Raw genomic sequence first — 21,078 nt, forward strand, 5'->3', positions numbered from 1 at the left:
GCATAAAGCTGCTGCAGCAGTTAAAGACATTACTAACACAGGCTGTTCTGCCTTCTGCCAGCCAGGACAATAGTGTCCTGGCCACTGTGATGTAAAGTCTCTGTATATTTTCAATTCAACAAAAGCACAGGGTGACTTTGTAGAATGGGCAGTAATAGACTTTTTTTCTCTTTTAGGTCAGGCAACACTACCACCCTTTCATGTTCTTTTAAAGCAAATTTTTACCTCTGAAACTTGCATGTCTACTCATTTTCCTTTTTTTGGCATACACATCCACTTCTATGCTACACTTCCTCAGCTGGGAACCTATTTAAAATCACCTGCAGGCAGACAAATCCCTAACCAATCCTCAGAAAAAGCTCCTCTTCCATATCTTTGTAAGACGTATGCATCCTGCTCCACACCCCTACGCATACACAATGCCCCATGTCAGAAATCACCACTTCACTGCTTTGGCTCAAAAGCAGTGTCATGTCCACACCTCAGCTATTGCAGGCTACATTAGGACAGCAGGGTCAAGACTCTGCCAGTCGCTCTTGTTCACAAACATTTAAGACCTGAGCAGGCCAACTCCAGGAACATACTCTTCATTCCTGACTCTACACCAAGAGCTGGTAATGGGGCTGATGGGAGTGGGGAAAGAAAGCCAGTCAATGAAGTAGTACTATATTAAACTATTTTGTATGCATCAACTAGAATTTGTGTCAGAGCTGTGGAAAATAAGAGAGAGCAGTATTTGTGCCTACTGGAACTTAGAAGAGCCTAGTAGTTTCTCATAGGAGGTATCTAGCAAAGCTTCAAGTACAGTCTCATTTGAGTCTCTGAGGTTTCTCACTGCCAAGTCTCATGCTGAGTCTCACTTCCAGCCTCTTCTGTATTTATATGTAGTTCCTGGAATTAATAAATGCAACATTTTCCAAAGTAGGAAGACAATGTGTAGCTACAGCCATTTTGAGAACTAACTGTTCAGCTCACTGCTCTCTCAGCTGTATCACTTAATGCTTGTTGCATGAGACAAGTTGCACAGTAAGTATCACTGTCACTATCCCACCTTGACGCTTCCAAGCACATCACAATGACTTACACAAGTAAGTGACTGAGGGAGATTAAAATGTCTTGTAATAAAACAGCACTTCACAAATTCTGGTTTAACAAGCAAACAGTCCACTGAAGGCGATGGTAAAGGATAAACAGTCTCTAATTCTCAGAGACATCAGGCAAAGTCACGCAGCAATGAATACAAAACCTATGCAAGGTAAGGTAGGAGAATCTACCTGTGACCCATTGGGAACACATGAACAGTTGAACAATTCATTAAGTTTTCTTAAATCACCCCACAGATCTTTTTAATGTCGCTGACTTAACTAGAATATATGATTTTCAGGAGATCTAAATGACTTAATAATCCCTTCTATGAATTCTTATTTATGGATGGATGTCCCTTTCTGGATTCAGCTGCTTTCATTTACGGGTGCCCTGTATGTGGTTCCACAGAGAATGATTTATTTTGTCTTTAAGACCAACTGACTACAGCTAAACAGAAACAAATTATTTTCACACCCTAACCTGAGTCTGAACACTAAATTAGGAAAAGTCCATATGTTGATAAGGCCAGTATGATCCAGCTCAAATCCAGCTATGTGTCTTTTATCATATACCTTCTTTATCAAGCAGCCATATTTCATTTTCATGCAACTAATATACTGAGGAACAAGTATGAATATAAAATAAAAGCATTTTGGATCCTGCTTATCTATAGATGTTGAAAATGAGCTCATAAATGAGCATGAACAGAACAACCTTAAGCCTGTATCTTGCTGAATGGTCGCACAGCTTGCACATCCCAGGTCTGTTTTTTGCCTTTGGCCTGTCTAATCAGTTTGTGAATAACTGAGCATGTAGCTGCCACTGACACAGGGAAATCGTTTTCACACTACATATGACAAAACTGCCCTTGTGTGTTGTAAATATAATTACCAAAATACTGAAGCAATTATCTCAATTTCCCTCCTCAACCCTCTGTCCCATTTGCTGTTTGAGTTTCTTTTATTGCCATACCCACTGGGTCGATTTTTGGTAAAACGCATTTTGAGATACAAAGACTCATCTGAAGTTCTTGGACTTGTCTCAAAAGTTCCACCCTGAGGTAGGAGGGAATCTCAGATTAACATTCTGATATTTGATAGAGAATAAACTTTTGTATATAAAATAGAGTTTCCTACCTGGAGAGAAACTAGAAGAGTTCAATAAAATCAGGCATGAGGTAATACTCTTGTGAAACACGAATGCAAAGCTGGGCCTACCTGATTAGGAAGCAAAATGTTGACCTGAAGAAAAAGCAAGGAAAGAAGTAAGATCAACACTAAAATTTGCTTCTCCTCTCCCTTAGAACAAGAAACAAGACCAAACTCTGGAAATTTGTGGGCTACAAAACAGGAACATAAATGGAGTATCACTGCAAGTCACTTCACCTTTCTCACACATAAATATATTGTTTTGGAATGCATTCAGAAACACTCCTTAGACAAAGGACATTAATTATTCCCTTCCATTTACACCTGAGAAGATCTCAGCTTAACATTATCTTTTGGACATCACACTCGTAGAAATACACCTGGAGAGTTTAAAGTTGATGAAGATGCTTTGAAAGAGACTCTCTCTTTTAAAATATGAGGAAAGCTTGATGAACACTTGTCTCCAGGAAAAACAAACAAAACAAACAAACAAAACAATAGCACTGAAAAACACAAAACAAAGAAACAAACAAACCAAAACAACAAAAAAAAAAAAAAAAGAGAGAGAAAGGGCAAAGTACCAAGCACATTCATGAAAGTTATTTTAGAATTGAAATTATACTTTTAAATTAGGGAACAACTGCATCTTCCATATGAGAAGGAAAACTTCTAACCAGATCTAATCAATTGCTTTGTTGTCAGGATGCACCATTCTAATGGAATCTGTCACACTCGTAGTATTACATACCACAGATCAATAGATGGGTAATGCAGAATATCCTTCCCTTCAGGATTCACATGCTTCAAGAAATAAGTGTAATTTCCAATGCACAATGGTTAGGACATGAGAAGACTTTTGCAGACAGCACACGTAGAACTGACGCTTTCCATGGTTTCTTACATCACTGATTTACCTCATCACAGCATTTACCTTGACTCCTTAACCAAACAAGCAACAAAACCACCAAAAAGGCTATTTCTTTTAATCTGGAGTAACTCAGACACATGAATTAACTTGATGTAAAACATCAGACATTTCCACCTTACCGCAGCAAACTCATGGAGGTCATAAGACACGTCCCCACGTGATAATGATCTCAACAAACTGAACTCACTGCAAAGCTGAATTATCTTGCCTTCATCCCATTTCCACCTTTGAACTCTTCCATTAAAGTTCGGAGCAGCATGCTTTTTCTCATTGCTTTTTGGGGTGAACACTGTCCACCAAACCAGCAGTCAACATTATCATACAATCATAAAATCATAGAATAGCTCGGGTTGGAAGGGATCTTAGAGATCACACAGTTCCAACCCCCCTGCCATAGGCAGGGACACCTGCCACCAGATCAGGTTGCCCAGGGCCCCACCCAGCCTGGCCCTGAACGCCTCCAGGGATGGGGCATCCACAGCTTCTCTGGGCAACCTGTTTAGAAAAGTTACCTGTTATCAGAAAAGTAAGGTAAGGTAAAGGTAATCAGAAAGGCAGTTTCCCTAAGACAAGTCTTGAGTTTTCTAATTTCCTGGGATATGTTAAAAAATACAAATAATACAAAGAAAAATAATCTATTGTTGTTAATTATACAGAAACCTTAGCATGAAGCTATCCTCACAGAATATTTGAGCTGAAATTTCACTATCCCCCTAACCTCAGCAACTGGATTTTGCTGGGAACTAACTGAGGCACTAAAAACCATTCCTTTCTGCCATTTCTTCTGCAGTGGCTGTAATCTCTGGCAGAGAGAGAAATACCACCACGAACTGCTGCAGCAAAGATTCTTTTGAGGTGTTATGGTGAGGCTGCTGCAACTATCTGCAACTCCCTAATGGCAATGACCCGCCCTCGTTTTTTTCTCTTCTCCTTTTCCTAAGCAAAGCTAATCAGTGGAAAGCTAACTCAGCCTTTAGCATGTTGTCATTTACTATATTTGCACGTTTGCTGTTCTTGAAGCTTCTGCTATAGCAGGTAAAAAAAACTTACTGATACATCGATTTCAGTAAATTGGTATGAAGAATAAAGAAAAGAACCTCTTGTTTTTATTAAAAAGAACCCTTTTGTTTTTATTAGCATAATTTTTCCAAAAATGTGAACTATATTGCTTCATCTCCAGGAATGGATTACAACTTACAGTTGAAGACAAAGCTTAAACTAATATCCTAAATTAGTCACGGATCAAAAGTTTTAGATGGCGATATTTCCTACTTTGTAGATGCAGATTTGAATGCTTCCATTTCCTTGATTCTGTTCCCAGATAAATGTGTTCTGCACGGCCAACAACGAACACAACATCGAGCACGCAGCCCTGGATGCCTTATTTACGGGACACGCGGTGCTGCCCAGCGCCAGCACCAGTTGTTTCGCGCTGCTACCTGTCAGCATTTGGGCGGCCACCTTATACAGCGAACACGATGAGCGATCGGATTGTAACACTGTGGTGAAGTACAGAAAAAGAGGAAAAATAATTTTAAAAAAAGCACTGTATACGTTAGAAGCAGGTGATTATAGTTTATGTTATGCAAGTAAAGAAGTGTGAAACAGCATACAGACTTGGAACACTTGTCAGTTAGTGGCCAGACGCTGCCTTTGGTGCCCCCAAGCCCTGGTGGCTCACTCGGGCGGTGGCTGACACGCCCAGCCGGTGCCCGGCGTTACCGAGTACCTGCTCCTTAACGCCAGACGCGGCCGCAGCAGCGACCCCCCCGTGAAGCGGCCACGCTCCCTTCTCCGCGGCAGGCTCCCTCCGCACGCCGCGCCCGGCGGCTTCTCTCTTTATTTCTGCCACGGGTTTTGGCCTCGGAAGCTCTGAAGCGCTTCCAGCACCTTCCTCACCGCCGCCTCACGGAGGCGGAGGCGGAGGCCGCGGCCGTCCCGCTCCGCTCCGCGCGCGGGGCCCCGGCCGGGCAGCCCCAACCGCCGCCGCGCCGCGCAGCGCCTCTCCCCCGCGCTGAGCGACAGGCGGCCGCAGCCAATAGGCGCGCCCCTATCGGCGGGGGGGCGGGCGTCCCACTGCAGGCGGGCCAATGGGCGCGGCGCTTCCCGAGCGGCGGAGATGGGGGGGGGGCGGCCGTGAGTGTGTGGGCGGGGCGGCGGCGAGGAAGAGGAGGGCCCGGCTGTCACCGTGCAGTCATGCTGGCCGCCTAGCCCCTCGCCCGCTCCCCCGGCACGGCACGGCACGGCGCGGCAGGCAGCGGGCGGCTCCCGGCGCGGCGCTGCTCCCTCCCGTACAGGCGGCTGGGCGGGCGGCCCGAGGGCCCGGAGGCTGAGGGTGAGGCGCACGTCCCGGCAGCGCGGCCCCGCTGCCTGCCTTCCCCCCCCCCCCCCCCACCTCCCTCCCCTCCCTTCTCCTCCGCCTTCCCCCGGCGGCGAGCCCGCCCGCCCGCCCTCCGCCCCGCTGTCTGCGCCCCCGCGTTGTGGGTGGGGAGAAGAAAGTTTTGATCCGGCGTTTCTGGAATCATCATCGCGCCCGGCGCCGGCGGAGGGGGAGGCAGGAGGCGGCCGGCTTGTGAGTCAGCCGCAGCGGCGGGGCGCCGGGGAGGGGAGGGCTGAGGGTGAGGATGGGGGGGGGGGGGGGGGGGGGGGAGGCCGCTGCCGCCGCCGCCAAGGCAGCAGCCGGCTCGGGGCGCCGGGACGGCAGCAAGGGGCCGGGGGAGCCGGGGGCGGCCTCGCCCGCTTGTCCCCGCCCCTGCCCCGCCGCGGCTGTTGTTGTGGCGGCCGTGAAGTTGGGGCTGTCCTGCCGGGGGCTGCCGGGGCTGTGCTCCGCCGGGGCACCTCCTGGCAGGGCACGGCACGGGGAAGGGGAAGCGGGGAGGGAGGTGGGGTAAGGCCGGCGGGGGTAGCGGCGGCGTTACCCGGCGGAGCCGGCTCGGGAGGCCGTGATCCGGATCATCTGCCCGGCTGCCTGTCAGCAGCAGCGCGGCGGGGGGGGGGGAGCAGGGGGAGGCTGCGCCTCCTGTTGCCTCCAGCCGCTGCCTGTAGCCGTGCAGTCGCGCCCGCTGTGGAGGTGTCGCGATTCACTTCCCGAAATAGCCCGTCTCCCCCCCGCTCCCCTCCCAGCCCCGTTCTCCCTGCAGGAACCGTGCCTGGCCCCCCTCCCTTCCCCCCCCCCCCCCGCCCTGCAGCAGGCGGCGAAGCGGAGTAGCACAAAACATGCGCTTGCAATTTTGTAATCGCCTTCCAAGCGAAAAGCGTTTTATTTCCGGTGTGCGCGGAAATATATTTATTTATTTTATTTATTTATTTATTTTTATTTTTTTTTATTATTTTTTTTTTATTTAACGATCAGGCCGGGGCGGGAGCGAGGAGGATGCGTGTTAAGGCGCTCGGATCCCCAGGTAGCGGCGGCTGCTCTGCGGTGTGTGTGTGGTGTGTGTGTGTGTTTGGGGGGGGGGGGGGGGGGGGGGGGCCGTGAAAAGTTCTCTGCCCGGCCAGCGGCGGCGGCGGGGGCCGGCCGGGGGGGAAGGAAGGAGGGCGGCGGGGAGAGCCCGTCCCCGAGCCTCTGCGGGGGGAGAGGGAGGCGGCGGCGGCGGAGGGTGGCGAGGCCGCCTCAGGCAGGCAGGCGGGCGGGCAGGCGGGCGGCAGCTCGGCAGCGCCGGGCCGCCGTGACATGGTGGCGGGCCCGGCCCGGCCCTGAGGCGCTCCCCGGCGGCGGCTGCTCGCCCGCCGCGTCCCCGAGGTCCGGCCCCGCCGGCCGGGGAGAAAACTTTGCGGCGAGGCCGGAGGGGGCGAGCGGGGGCGGCGAGAGGCGCCCGCCCGAGGCCTACGCGGCGCCCGGCGGGGCCGGAAGACCCGCGCGGCGCTGCCGAGGCCGCCCGTAACGGGCCCGCCCGTAACGGCCGCAACGGCCCCTCCGTGACGGGCCCCGCGGGCGGGTGGCCGGGCCCGTGGGTCGCGTCCCGTTTCGGGGCCCCCCGCCCTGCCCTCCTGCCTGCGTCCCCCCGCGGGGAAAGTTGCGGCGCTGACCCCCCACCCCCCCCCCCCCCCCCCCCCCCCCCCCCCCCCCGCAAGTTGTGCCGCGGTTGTTGAAGGAGTCGTGGGGTGTTTTTTTTTTTTTTTTTTTTTTTTTTTTTTGTTCGCCCTCGCTGCTGGAGCGCCTCGCGTGGGGCGGGCAGCGCGGCCGAGCATCGGTGTGGCGGCACGGGGCGCGCCGAAGTTCATTCCGCTCCGCGGCTGTTGTTTGTTTCTGGCACTCGGCGCTCCGGCGAGCCCCGCTCTTTTCGAAGGTGCCTTTTTAATGAGTATCTTACGCAGGTGAGTAAGTAGCCGACTGAAGCAACGAAACTATAGCGCATTTAGTTCTTTTAGCATTTCCAGTGTTGTGCATGCTTTCTGTAAAATGCAGTATCTACGACACTGCATTGTTTCATCGGTGTTCTCTTTTGTTTCGTTTTCCATTTCTTCAGCGTTACTTAATTTTACCCACGGCTCCTGTGACACGTACAAATAAACGTTGTATCGGAATTAAATTCCTTTAGTAGTGTACCAGTTACATGTTCGAGGTCTCTTCTGTGTAAGCTAGGGTATTGTTATGCAAATGAAGGCACACTTTCTCTTTGGGAGCCTAATTGCCCTATTACTTACTGTCTTTGACTTTGTTTCTTTTGTCCCTTTGTTATTCTAAGGAAAAAATGATGTAGCAGAACGATAGGAGTGAAGGTAGTTTTTCATGCGCATGTGTCAGCAGTAGAAAGCAAAAAGATCGAGTAATGAGCATTTTAAAATAAATCCCAAGTTAGCGTGTCATACGGCACATGTGGACTTGACAGAGGTGAAGGTAAAGCTTCATTAAATACAGTATTTCTCTCATGAGTTATGTCTCAGCTTTAGGACTGGTATTTCTGTGGTGTTTCACAGAACATATGCGCCAGAAGAGCGTGTTCAAAGCAGTCTTAGATCTTTTCTTTTGTTCATTTCTGAAGTGGTCTGTGAGCATTTCTTGTGAAGTTTGAAAAACGCTTTGACCAACACCTAAGGCTTGAAGTTGACAAGACGAAAAAGTGCTCCAGGTAGCATTCTTATATTAAATACATTTTTGACAAAGGTGTATATGAAATTAATATCTACAGATGTATTTTCTCAGTTTTTGTCAGACTTTGAAGTTAGGGTTACAATGTGCACAGTAGCAACTTTAAAAAATGTCTGCACTTCTTCCACCAATTGTCATGGTCCTGATTAGTAATATTGGTGTGAACTAGTGATCCTTTTCAGAAGGAGCCTTTTTGTTCTACATGTGAATGAAAACATTTTTTGCAAATCATTCATTAAAATACTTATTTTCTGTGTGCATGTGTTTCTGCTGCAGTTGAAGTTCTCTTTCTATAAAGTGTTTCCTGGACATTCTTGTCTTTTGCACTATATCAGTTTGTTTTTTTTTTTGTTTGTTTGTTTTTTTTGGTTTATCTTCTAGTGGAGTAGTAAATACAACATTATGACATAAAGATCACTTGTAATGCAAATGACAGCAGAGAAAAGCTTTTGTCTTATTTGCAAGAAAGTAAGGAAGGATGATTTAGGGGAAGAAGGAAGTCCTTTAAACATTGCTTCAGTAGTTTACAAGTACAGCAGGATAAAAAGATTAAGACTGAAAATTATTATTTTTTTTTTCCTAGCACATTTTAAGTCAATTCTTGTGGTTAAATGTTTTGTTCTTTGCCTCCACTTCGTAGAGAACATTTCTCTTGAACTACTGTAGGGTTTGAGTACCCAGGTGAATCATTTGGGACCTTTAACAAATATGTTAAGAATGTTTGTTGTTACGAAAATGATACCTTTGCCTCAGTTTCACTGACATTTTACCTAAAGTAACTTGTATTAAGAACTATCTTCTTCCTTATTCCTTTTTTTTTCCCCCCTCTAATTAAAGACAAGGCCTGTCAGTAATGAATTCCTTTGCCTCTGCCTACCTCTAATTGTGGCTGTTGTTTTTCAGAATCTAATGTGAAGATGATGTTGAATTACTGCGATTAATACTTGTAGAAAAGGCCACTGTATGGAATCTTAATCTGTAATCAGTCAGTGCTGTCGTGAGTCAGTTTTCTGTGCCCTAAGTACACAATAGAATCTACATACATAGCAAACATGGGTTTTATCTTGGGCACTGACAGACTGTCAGTGGTGAATATAGCTACAGGGTTAAAAGGCAATTCCTTAAACTTCCAACTCTGTCTGCCCTCCAGATTTCCTGAAGGCTATTGCCTTCTGCAGCAGGAGCAACAGAAGGGGTCATATGTATATGCCTTTGCACCTTCATTGAAGTCTGGTGTCGTAGCTTAAACCAACTTCTGTGAGCTCTTGGTTTAGGATGACTTCTTTGTGACTGGCTGTAGTATATGTTCAACCCCCAGCTGTTAGCCAGTCATTTCCTGGTGCTGATTTTAGTTTTTTGGAAGAGGATAGGCTATAAGTTCAAATAATTCAGAAGTTGCTTTATGGGAAACTTAAACAACTACACAATAGAAATAGGAATTTCTGCAGGAGGATGCAGACAGTCTTCGGTAGACAGCTAACCATGAAGATCAGGCAGCGTCCAGAGGTTTTCATCTCTAACTTAAGTATCTGGATAAGCAATTAAGTTGCAGTATTTCTGATTCTGTGGTTTGTTGTTCAGACTGTGAGTTCCCTTCCAGAAGATTTTGAAGTTAATGCACCTGAGTATGCAAAGGCAGGATCTTTCAGCAGTGAGTGTGTTTTACTTCTCTTATGTGAGCTGAGTAACTATGTTAGTAGGAGACTCAACTCTTCCCTGTTACTGATTTTACATTGTTACATGTACACCTACGGTTCACTGATTGAACATTGATGAAATGACAGTGGTTAAATCCTGATAAATGCTACTCCAGTGTCCTGTGAGGTTGTAAAACACTGAGTTGCTTCTAAAGATTGTAAGTCGTTTGTTTTAATTATAATGGATTACTGTCATTATTTATCTGTTCTTAAACTTTGAGCATCTTCATTTGATTATGGTTAGCAGAGCAGGCAAACACTGAACCATTAGCAGTATCATTTTGTGTTTTGTACAGTATTATAATGCAGATAATACAGAATAACAAGTTATTCTGTAGCGTATCTCAATTTCACAGTGAATGTTTTCTAAGCCACTTTTAAATTGTGACTTCTGTTGGAGATGTCATGGGAGAAGAGGACTGTAATTATTTTTCTGTGGAGTTCTGGGGAGTGCTTTGCAGTGTGCATGTGGCTGTTGCTTGGGTCCACGTTGCCTTTTCATCGGATATAAGTGGTGCAGTTTCCTTGCTTTCAATTACCAATCCAAGGCAGGGGACCTGGTAGAAAACACCCTGACTGAAATTCAGTTTAGGTTGACTTAGTCATGGAAGGCAGAAGTCATACTGAATGGTGAGGAGAAACAACTAGAAGAATTATAAATACTTGCTGCTCCATCTGTTCCTAGACTCAGTGTGACTGCTCTGTGCCAAAGCAGTCTATAATCTCTGGATCTATTTGGGTGTCCAGCTGGTCTTGAATTCCTAAGTAGTGCTGGTGGTTAGTTGCCCAGTATGGTTTTCTTTTGTATCTACCAACATTGTGTACCTGTCCTCATGTGCTGGAAATCCATGCCTTTGTTACCTTTGGGTTTGTATTAGGTTTATGTCAAAGTGCTTATAATGTGCTTGGATGCTGCGTTCTGAAACTCTGAGCTGATGTACCACATAGCTGTATTTACAAAACCTTCTAGGTATACCTAAAGTCACAGTGCAGAAACATACGTGATTAGCTAATATTCCCTCATAGCGTTCTCAGATTCTTTTTGTAATACAGACTCTTTCTTTGCTGAACCGTTTGATGTAGAAATAGTTGAGCAGACCTCCCAGGTTTCCCTGTTAAGTTCTCAGTGCAGTGGCTCCTGAACACAGCATTTGGCTGAAGTTGACATTATGTTTTTGCTTTTCTGTCTCAACTTGATCAGATTGGATGCTTGAGAAACAATTAGTATGTAATGCATATGAAAATCTGGACCAACAGCCACATCCTTTAGGACAAGGAGAGGGAAAATTTGTGGTCTTGGTGTTCCTTTTTTTTTTTTTTTTTTTTCCTTTTTCATTCATTTTATTAAAATTCTCACAATCTATTAGAAGCATTTGCTTTTTTTTTTTTTTTCCATTTTTTTCTTTGTAACTTTCACAGGAGCTACTCATAAAAAAACAAACAAAAAAAACAGTTCAAAACAAATGGGTTAACTCTGGCTTTGCCAGAGTGTTGGTTTCGTCTTGCTTATTACAATAAAGGCCCCAGAATTTACACAAAGTAATACTTATGTTATCTGGATAGAGCCTGTCCATGGTTGCATCTGTTGTCTCTTTCTAGTTTTTAGCTATTATTTTAATGAGACTTTTATAAAGGCCTAGAAGAATGAGGTATCTCATTTTTATTGAGTTTTAATGAGAATGGGGTGCATTTTTTTAAAATACAATCTCAATCTTAGTAAATATAAACTAAACTATTTTTGAATTATGATAAATCATAAGAGTTTTTGCCAGTTATGCTTTGAACGGATCTTTAGTTGGGAAGGCTACATATAGTGTATTCTTGTTTATATTAGTGGCTGGTTTTTTTGTTTGTTTGTTTTTAATTTTGTGGACTACTCTTGCCAGAGAAAACCACTTTGTCTCTTTATAACCATGGGTGTCCTTTGACAGGATTTATTACTTGCATTCAGGCGACAGTTTACAATACTTTATGTTCTTACTATATAGATCTTATAAATTACTTTTTTTTTTTTTTTTTGTCCATAGAATTGTTCTTTGACGTACAAAAATATTTGAATGCAAATCCTGGGAATATTCACAATGATCTAAGATTGAGTTTATGTGCTCTTAAAGATTTGGGGGAGGAAAAAAAAAAAAAAAAAGAAGGAACTTGATAGGAACTTGATCTGGAGTGAGAAGTGCAGGGTTACTCTCTGGTAATCACTGTTTTTCATAGGTTGGACACTTGCTGGTCCATTAAAAATAATTATAAGAACTCCAAATTTGCTTGCTGGAAATGTTTAATGTGTATGTAAATTACATTGTAACTAGTAGGGCTAAGATTGGGGCCAGTTATTTTTTTATGAGAATGACAAATTAAGTTTAAAATGAAGGTAAACAGAAGTGGAGATTTTGATACCTCATCTTAATGTAGAGGTGTCAGTGAAGAGTTTTGTGAAATCTAACATTTTTGGATAGTAGTTTTGTAGTCGATTAAGTAGTGGTTCTGTATACAGTTTTCTAGATAAAGGTGTTGGTGCTAGTTTCTACCTTGTTGAATAGGCTGAATTTTGTTTATAACATACAGAGGGACTCAGCCATGACAGTGTCAGTGTTAGGTTTTGCAGCGTAACAACAGGCTTGTTTTGTGGAAATGTCTGTTTTCCTCCATAAGGCTAAACTGTAGGCCTCTTAGACGAAACCATGGCATGGTGTATGCAGTTGTGAACATTTGATAATGTAATTCCTTCTGTGGCGACGTTGTGGAAATGTGAGAGACTAATTAGTGACTCTGGTGTTTTGTTGTTATCATTTGTTTTGAACAGAGAAGCTTCACATGTATCACCTTGTTTTACCTTGCAAGTAAATAGGATCCCAAGGTAGCTTATTTCATGTGAGAATAACTTATTTAAAATAAGTTAAGAGCCATTGTTATAATTACCTTGAATTAGGACAGAGTAGTAGCTAACAAAACATAGCAAAAGGGAACTTACAAGCAAAAGCTATTAAGCCATTTTCGATCCTGTAAGAATGTGTAGATAATTGGGGGTAAATAAGTAAACATGCTCTTGATGTAGTAGTATTTCATCTTCTCTGCTGTTTCTGGAAAGTAAAGGTTCTTGCTTGTAAAAGAAAAGATGAGTTCTGTAAACTTTGAATTTCCTACTTGCCAATATTAATCACCAATCCTCTGCTCCTCTCCTTTCCTCTTTCTGTCATGTCTTGCAGATGGGCCTCCTTTTTGCTTTGTTGGGAACATCTAGGAGGGTACTTTGCTTGTCTCCAGTGCCTGTTTCTTAATTTGTCTTCCTTGAGCTTGGGTGTTTGTAGTGTTACAGTGTGGGTTTATAAGAGCAGTGTCATGGCAGGGTTACACCATTTACTCCTGTTAGAAAGTAATTACTGCTAACCATGGATAGCGGATAAAATCAGATGTGGAAGGTGGAACAATCTTCTGTGATAAATGCTGTTAGGAGAGAATATGGGTCAGTGAGCCTCATAATGTGCTGTCAAAATATTGCAAATTACAGTGCATTTTAAAAAGATTAATTTTTTCACTGTATTGGATTTATTATTATGATACAGGTAACCTTATTATAAACCTGTATCCAAAGTTAATTAAGCAAGCAGGCTAGGCCCATATAATGGCTAGCTGTTGCTGAAAGTGGTGATCCTACCTGCTGTTCAGTGCTGGCAGTGAATGTAATATGTCCTTTCAGAAAGTTGGTTTGGTAACCTAAGTTGTTAATTTTTTTTATTTTTCTTTTTTGTATAGAGTTACTTAACTGCCCAAGTAATGAGGTCACTCTATGATCAAACACATGAAAATGGGGCAGTTGGGAGTGGGGAATACCAAGAAACATAACCGATCTTGTTGGCAGCAACTATCAATTTTGTTTTTTTTTAAAAAAAAAAAAAAACAAACAAGCAGATGTGTCACTGCGTTACAGTATTCTGGCATTAGTAGACTAAAAGTTCTCAATATTAGACATTGGTAGAAGTTCTCAGAAAGCTGAAGGATATTTCAAGCATTTAGCCTGCATCAACTTATACTGTTAAGAACACAGAAATAGAAAATAGCAATGGTTGCTTTTCCAGCCTGTAAAAGCCTGCCATTTGTTCTCTGAGCCCTTACTGTTTTATAAGCCACTTGAGCTGCATTCTCTTGGCTTGTGACATCAGCAGAACCCCTCAAGTGAATTATAACTGTGTTCAGGCCAAAATAATTGTCTTTTCTGTTGTCTGTTTCATTTGATACTATGATTGCATACAGAGATAAGCATAGAGGTCCTAAATTAATATCTAACTAAATAAAAGAAGTCAGAAGATAGTGTTAATAGTACTTGTTTTGCTGTGTTCCCATGGATTTTATAAGAATTTTGTTGCAGTCATATATGTTGAGTTTAGGGGAACATTTCTGAACACATGTGTTAATAGAGATGCACAGCTGTCTTCCTCTGTCTTTAGCAGTACTGTTCTTGACCGCGTTTTATAATTTGATGAAAGCAAGTCTACTGAACTACGGTTTTCTCTGGTAGATATTTCTGATAGCCTACCAGCTTCTTTGTTCTGTGAGTAACATATAAATGTGAAGAAATTGAGTGAATTGTCAGAATCTTTCTCCTTTTGGGGTGCTTTTTGAGGGGTGATCAGACAAATGTGCCATGTTAAGGATGATTTAAGCATTTTCTTCAGATGAGTGTGTGTGTGTGTGTGTGCATGTGTGTGGTGATTGCCCGTAGATTCTGTTTATTACATCTCCAATGCACCTACCTAATGTCACATAGAATTTCTCTTTTTGTTTGTTCTTAGAGCTATTCTGCTAATTGAAAAGGAGACAGAAAATAGATGTCCACGCCTACAGACCCTGGCGCCATGCCTCATCCTGGTCCTTCCCCTGGACCAGGACCTTCACCTGGACCGATTCTAGGACCTAGCCCAGGACCAGGGCCATCTCCTGGCTCAGTTCACAGCATGATGGGGCCAAGTCCTGGTCCACCCAGCGTCTCGCATTCAATGCCAGCAATGGGACCTGCCGATTATCCACAGGAAGGCATGCACCAAATGCATAAGGTAATAGTTCATTACAAGTGAACCTTTTTTTCCTAAGAGCTATCTCCACTTAATAAAAAAACCATACTACTTCTACTACACTTAGAACTGCATAATTGCTATTACACTTCACTTGCAAAACTGCAGCTACGTTCTTAATTCTGTCTTCATCACTAAAGGTGATGCATATTCTAGATTAAAGGCAGCTTGTTTGTTCTTAGTAAACTGCTTTGAACTACAGACTGAGTGGTTTGCAAGCTTTCATTTTTAAACTGTGTGCTTTTCACTAGGTTAGACCTTACTAGAGGAAAATAAATGGAATTACAGTGTTAAAACCTTATAGTAGATCAGTCTAACCAACTTTTATTTTTCTTTATTATCTGTTTCGAAGCATATTGCTGCTATGTTACATTTTTCTGGGATTTTTCTTGTTTTCCATGAAAGTTGATTTTTAAACTTTTTTTTTTTGTTTTAATACTTTTAACTCTCAAAGGGCTTGTACTTAAAAATTTGTTTAGTATCCTATGTTTATGAAAACCTGTTTTCAAAATATATTACGTTACGTCCACCTTAGTAATGAATTTAAAATTGTGTAACGTACAACAACACGAATAGTTGGATATAAGTGGTTGTCATACACTTAGAGTTACTTGTGTGCTTAGGCTATCATTAATGTCTTCTGCTTTGAGGACATTATTTGCTTGTCTTTAATTTCCTTTTTGAGACCAGCCTCGTACATACTTCCATTTTTGTTTGGTTGTGAACCAAAGCTTAAGAAATAACAATAATTTCAATTTAACTTATGTTGTTCTCTCAGAAATATGAAGTAACCGCTTAAAGAGCCAAGGTTCTAAAGGCATTTTGGTAACTATTGTTGATGCTGTACAGCACTGTTGTAAGTTGTGGTGGGTTGACCTTGGCTGGCTGCCAGGTGCCCACCAAGCTGCTCTATCACTCCCCCTCCTCAGTGAGACAGGGCAGGAGGGGGTAGAAGACACAAGGAGAAAGCTCATGGATTGAGAAAAGGACAGGGAGGTTGCTGAGCAAATACTGTCACATGCAAAACAGATGCAACTCAAGATTAATGGAAGTTATTGCCAATTGATAGTAAAGTAGAGCAGGGAAAACTAGGGAAAAAAATTAAAAACAAAAAACAAACAAAAAAAAAAACCTTCCTTCCACCCCTCCATTCATCCAGGGCTCAACTTCAGTCTCAGTTCTTCTGCTTTCTCTCCCTGTGAATAGTGCAGGGGCCTGATGAGTGAGGCGGGGGTTGAGGTTGGTCCATACCGCTTTGTCTCTGCCACTCCTTAATCCTTACTCTCTTCCCCTACTCCAGCATGGGGCACGTACCACAGGAATACAGTCCTTGCCACAGGTTGCAGCTCTTCAGGAACTGCTCCAACATGGGCCTGTACCACGGGGTCCATCTATCCCCCAGGAGTAAACTGCTCCAGCACTGGTCCCCCACGGGTGGGCAGCAGCTCAACCCCAGACCCCCTGCTCCTGCGTGGGCTCCTCTCCACGGGCTGCAGCTCCGGCCCGGGGCCTCCTCCTGCGGGGGCTCTCCATGGGCTGCAGCCTCCTCCAGGCCACATCCACCTGCTCCACCGGGGGCTCCTCCACCCATGGGGGGGCTGCAGCGTGGAGATCTGCTCCATGTGGGACCCATGGGCTGCAGGGGGACAGCCTGCTCCACCAGGGGCCTCTCCCTGCACAGGCCGCAGGGGAACTGCTGCTGCCTGCCTGGAGCACCTCCTGCCCTCCTGCTGCACTCACCTGGGGGGCTGCAGGGCTGGTTCTCTTATTTTTTCTCAATTCTCTTTCTCAATGCTTTTCCGCAGTGAGCCTTTCTCAAATATCTTATCACAGCAATACAACGAATGTCAGTGGCTCAGCTCTGGCTGGGTTCCTCTTGGAGTCGGCTGGATCTGGCTCTGATCTGACATGGGGCAGCTGCTGGGCTCTGCTCACAGAGGCCACCACTGCAGTCCCCCTGCTGCCAAAAACCTTGCCGTGTAAACCCAATGTATAAGCACATAAAGAAATTCAAATAAAAACTAAAAAATGTTTATCATAAACATATTTTAACTTTCCTCATGAATTGTCAGCTTCTTGTTGTCATTTTCACATATGGATCAGTTTCAGTCGTTAGAATACTGTCCAGACAGCAGGGACATGGCACTACTGGCTTTGCATGAAGAATTATATTGTTAAAATTTGTAATAGCACAAAGACAGATGAAGTGAAGGAGGCCACAATCCAACTGACCCATTTGTACTGAAGTATTGAAATTGTAAGCTCTGAGTTTAATACCTTCAGTAACTAAAATTATTGCATGTGAATATTGAATTGCATATTTTAGCTGTTAGCCAGATTTGTTATCTTCTATTAGCATTTCTTTATTTGTGAGGTCATTTGCAGTCCAAGATGCCTGTACTCTGGTGAGTGTTCCAAACACCATAGGCAGCCAGGGTTTACATCCTTCAATCTTCTCAATTCTTTCTTTTTTAAAAGATTGTGTACCTGCAGACAAAAAGGCCAACACCAGTAATTTTGCAGTAGAACAGTTTAATACTCCACACATTGTCTTCAACTGCTATATCCTGTTTCACCCTGTCTGTTCTTCAGATGTCAAATGCTATGTCAGCATTAGAATCAAATGGACAAAGTCCTTTCAGAGATTTTAAGAGCATATTACAAGTTCTGTGAACCAATATAGAAATTCTCCCAGGGAGGTAGCCCACTGAAATGTTTTGAAATAGGCACTGTGTCTGTGAAGAGTCCAGATAGCTAATTCAGAGGTGACCAGTCAGTATACTTACAGTAGAATTACTTTCCTTTTTCTATACCTTTATTCTGATAATGGGGCAAAGGCTGTAATTTTAAAAGCCCTTATTTAAGTATTGAAGTTTAAACAGCCTTGCTGTCCCCTAGTTTGCCACTTTTTAAGTTCCACCATGCCTGTTGGGAGCTGGGGGGGAGATTGAGGTGGTGGGTGAATGAGACTATACTAAAGAACGGGTCTGTTGAACAGATCCAGTTGGAGAAAAAAAAAGTTGTTTTTTAATTTAATTTTTCAGTCTCAATCGGTTTTCAGTCCTGTTTTCCTGTACAACTACAGAAACAGTCTATTACAACAACTAAGGGAGAGGCTGGGGAAGGGTCTGTTTAAGAAATGCTGTGAAAGTGTTCCTCTGGACCATTTTGTATATGTTACTTGAGTGATATTCCATGCGGTTAAAGTGAGCGATCATCCACCTGCATGTTTCAGTTTGAACAAGTAAACTTTTTCTTTCTCCTTAGTGTTATTTAAATCAGCTTGGCTTCTGTGTAATGATGTAACATAGCATTTCTGTTCTTTTGTTTTCCTCTTTTTTTTTTTTTTTTTTTTTTCAAACAAGCGTAGTAAAAGTGGGGGAGTGTGCAAAAAGTGTCCCAATTGTGCAACTGTTTGTGGGATGTACATCCATATGTGCAATGGTATTGTGGTTCTCACTTCTAAATTTAACAGATTAAGTGGTAAAGCACCTTAATTCTGTGTTAGATGTTTGACTAGTTTACAGAGCATAGCATGATGCATAAAAATGAAGCGTGGAAAAGTAGGTAGGTATAGAAATGATCGATATAAATTGATATTAACAAATTGTAATTCCTGAAGTTCATTTACTTAACTGCTGTTAATATGAAAGATGAAGACTGTATATTCATATAATAATCCAAAAAAACCTTCCACAGGAAAATTTACTTTTGATTTATGTAATTCAGTTTTGACAGAAACAATAAATTAGCTATTTTTCTTACTACTTCCTTAAGTAATCTTTAGACTACCAATGATGTTGCCAAGGAAATCATTACAGGCCTAGTGGGAACTGCTGCCTGTGGGGGACCCGTGCTGGAGCAGTTTGCTTCTGGGGGATGGATGGACCCCGTGGTACGGAGCCATGTGGGAACAGTGCTTGAAGAGCTGCTGCCTGTGGGTAGCCCCTGCAGGATCAGTTCAGGAAGCATGGCATCCCATGGGAGGGACCCTGCGTGGAGCAGGGGCAGAGAGGGACTGTGAAGGAGCGGCAGAGATGAAGTGTCGGGGACTAATAGTAGCCCCCGTTCCCCTGCATTGCTCAGGGGGAGGGCATAGAAGAGGGTGGATGGTGGAGGCGGGGGGAAGGTTTTTATAGTTTGCTTTTAGTTCTCACTGCTGTAGCCTGTTATCAATAGGCAATAAACTACAAAACTTCCTATGCTGATTCAGTTTTGCCCATAATGGTAATTGGTGAGTGATTACCATTATGTCTTTATCTCAGTCCATAAGCCTTTTTTTTTCATCATACTTGCTTCTCCGGTTTTGTTGAGGAGTGGGAGTGAGAGGGTGGGATGGTAAAGCTTAGCTGTCTATCTCTGTGAAACCATCATCTCCACATATCCATACAGGCTTTTCTGGAGGCAGAAGATAGGGATTGATGATTTTAGTGTTCCCTGTATTATTTTTGTTGCATGGTTTACATTAGTGAAAAAGGAATGTATTGTTCTTGAACTTGAAAAATTAAGAGGGACTTTGTGTGAGATGGCATTCTGGTGATTTATATGAGTTTAACAGAACTGTTGGTTAAATCCCTACTGCAAGGACAACTACAGTCAGACTGCCTGTCTGTCAGTGATGTGGCTGTGTGGTTAGGTGACAACACGTTGCTATTTGGTCTGTGTAATTTTTGTTAGTGCAGTTTGGTCTATGTAATTTTTGTTAGAGTGTGGTCTAGAAGAAACCTATTTTGATTCTTAATCCTAGTCTCTGATTTCAAGGCCCATGTTTTATTTGTTTAAAAAGCAAGTAGGAGGGAAAAAAAAAGACACCGTAATCTGCAGTTTATCTGGAAATAGGTCAAATCGTGATGTAACACTCTTTATGAGATGACCTTACTTAATGAAGAGTAAAAGCAGTGTAGGTAAAATGTTCCTTGTATTTTAGGCAATACGTAAGTCTGCAAGTTTGCCAGCTTTGCCAGCCATGTAAGTATGAGCTTACATGTAGTTGAGACTTATTCCTCATTAGGTCTTAAGGCCCCTCATTAGGTCTTAAGGAAGCATTGCATAATATCTGTCCTGTTCTCTGTACCTGTTCTTACTTACAGGGACAATAATAGTAATATGTACTCAAAGTTGAGTACGTCTCAGCTTCCTATTTCCCATCTGTTCTGTCATATTAAAAGAAAAATAGAACACACCGATGTGACAGTAGTGCTGTATTGCTGGTACAGGTTATATTTTTCATGCCAACAATGTCTTTGTGGAAGACATCTCTAATTTATACAGGACAGAAGAATTCACAGAAATTGCTTTGTGTGGGGGATGTTTTCTGTGATTTTTAACCTGTTACATAGGTTTAAAGTTACCTAACTTTGTAACTATATAGTGATTCAAAAAGGTTGTGAAAAATAACCATTTTTCAAGTTATATAGTCCTTGTCTACATGGTTTTGGAGGTTGTTTTTTTTTTTCCCCATAGACAGTAGAGGTGCTTTTTGATTAAAAATATTCTTGAAAGCATAAGTCTCTTTGCATTTAATCATTGATCATTGAAACTAGTTTTGCCTTGAAAGAAAATTGTGCCATCTTCATTTTTTTTAGCTTTCAAATTAAAAACAGATCAATCAGTTCTATTTTTCCTTACCTGTTTCTAATGAATTTCACTTTTAGTTTTTTACATTATAATTTCAACAAATACACAGAAGCAAACCCATTTTTGCTGTACTTGTGCTCCCTTCTGTTAGACTAGAAACATTTCAGTTTGCCAGTTGTTATTTATTTACTTATTTTAAAACACATATTTTACAAAAACTGTTGTTTTCATCAATTCTTCCCACAGAAGTACTCCTCCAATTGACGTGTCTATGTATGGTCATGTGCCTATCCTTCCATTCCTTTTTTTTTTTTTTTTAAATTCTCTTTTTGTAAGGACAGCTGTAGGCATGTATTTGTCTTCCTTTTCACTGTTGCTCTTCATTAATGCTAGCCCCATTTCCCACCTCCTGTGTGCTAGTACTTCTGATGCTCTGGATGTGTGTGCCATGTCCCATCTTAGGTCCTTTCAAAGCTGC

At 43.1% G+C, this 21,078-nt stretch overlaps 1 protein-coding gene across 4 annotated transcripts in view; it reads left to right on the forward strand.

The window, feature by feature from the left end:
• The first annotated feature begins 5,477 nt into the window (after positions 1-5,477).
• The window catches only part of SMARCA2 (SWI/SNF related, matrix associated, actin dependent regulator of chromatin, subfamily a, member 2), a 119,360-nt gene continuing 103,759 nt past the window's right edge, over positions 5,478-21,078 (forward strand). Inside the window, exons 1-3 of one of the 4 annotated variants that reach the window (XM_032205273.1) lie at positions 5,656-5,734; positions 6,515-6,563; positions 14,745-15,005. In XM_032205273.1, the coding sequence (XP_032061164.1) occupies positions 14,781-15,005 (225 nt within the window). In that variant the 5' untranslated portion in view covers positions 5,656-5,734; positions 6,515-6,563; positions 14,745-14,780. Of the gene's footprint in view, positions 5,498-5,652; positions 5,735-6,514; positions 6,564-7,408; positions 7,480-14,744; positions 15,006-21,078 lie in introns of those variants that run through there. The other 3 variants (XM_032205275.1, XM_032205272.1, XM_032205274.1) reach the window with 3 other exon arrangements.

The sequence above is a fragment of the Aythya fuligula genome, chromosome Z (assembly GCF_009819795.1).
Source record: "Aythya fuligula isolate bAytFul2 chromosome Z, bAytFul2.pri, whole genome shotgun sequence".
NCBI classification, from domain to species: Eukaryota; Metazoa; Chordata; class Aves; order Anseriformes; family Anatidae; genus Aythya; species Aythya fuligula.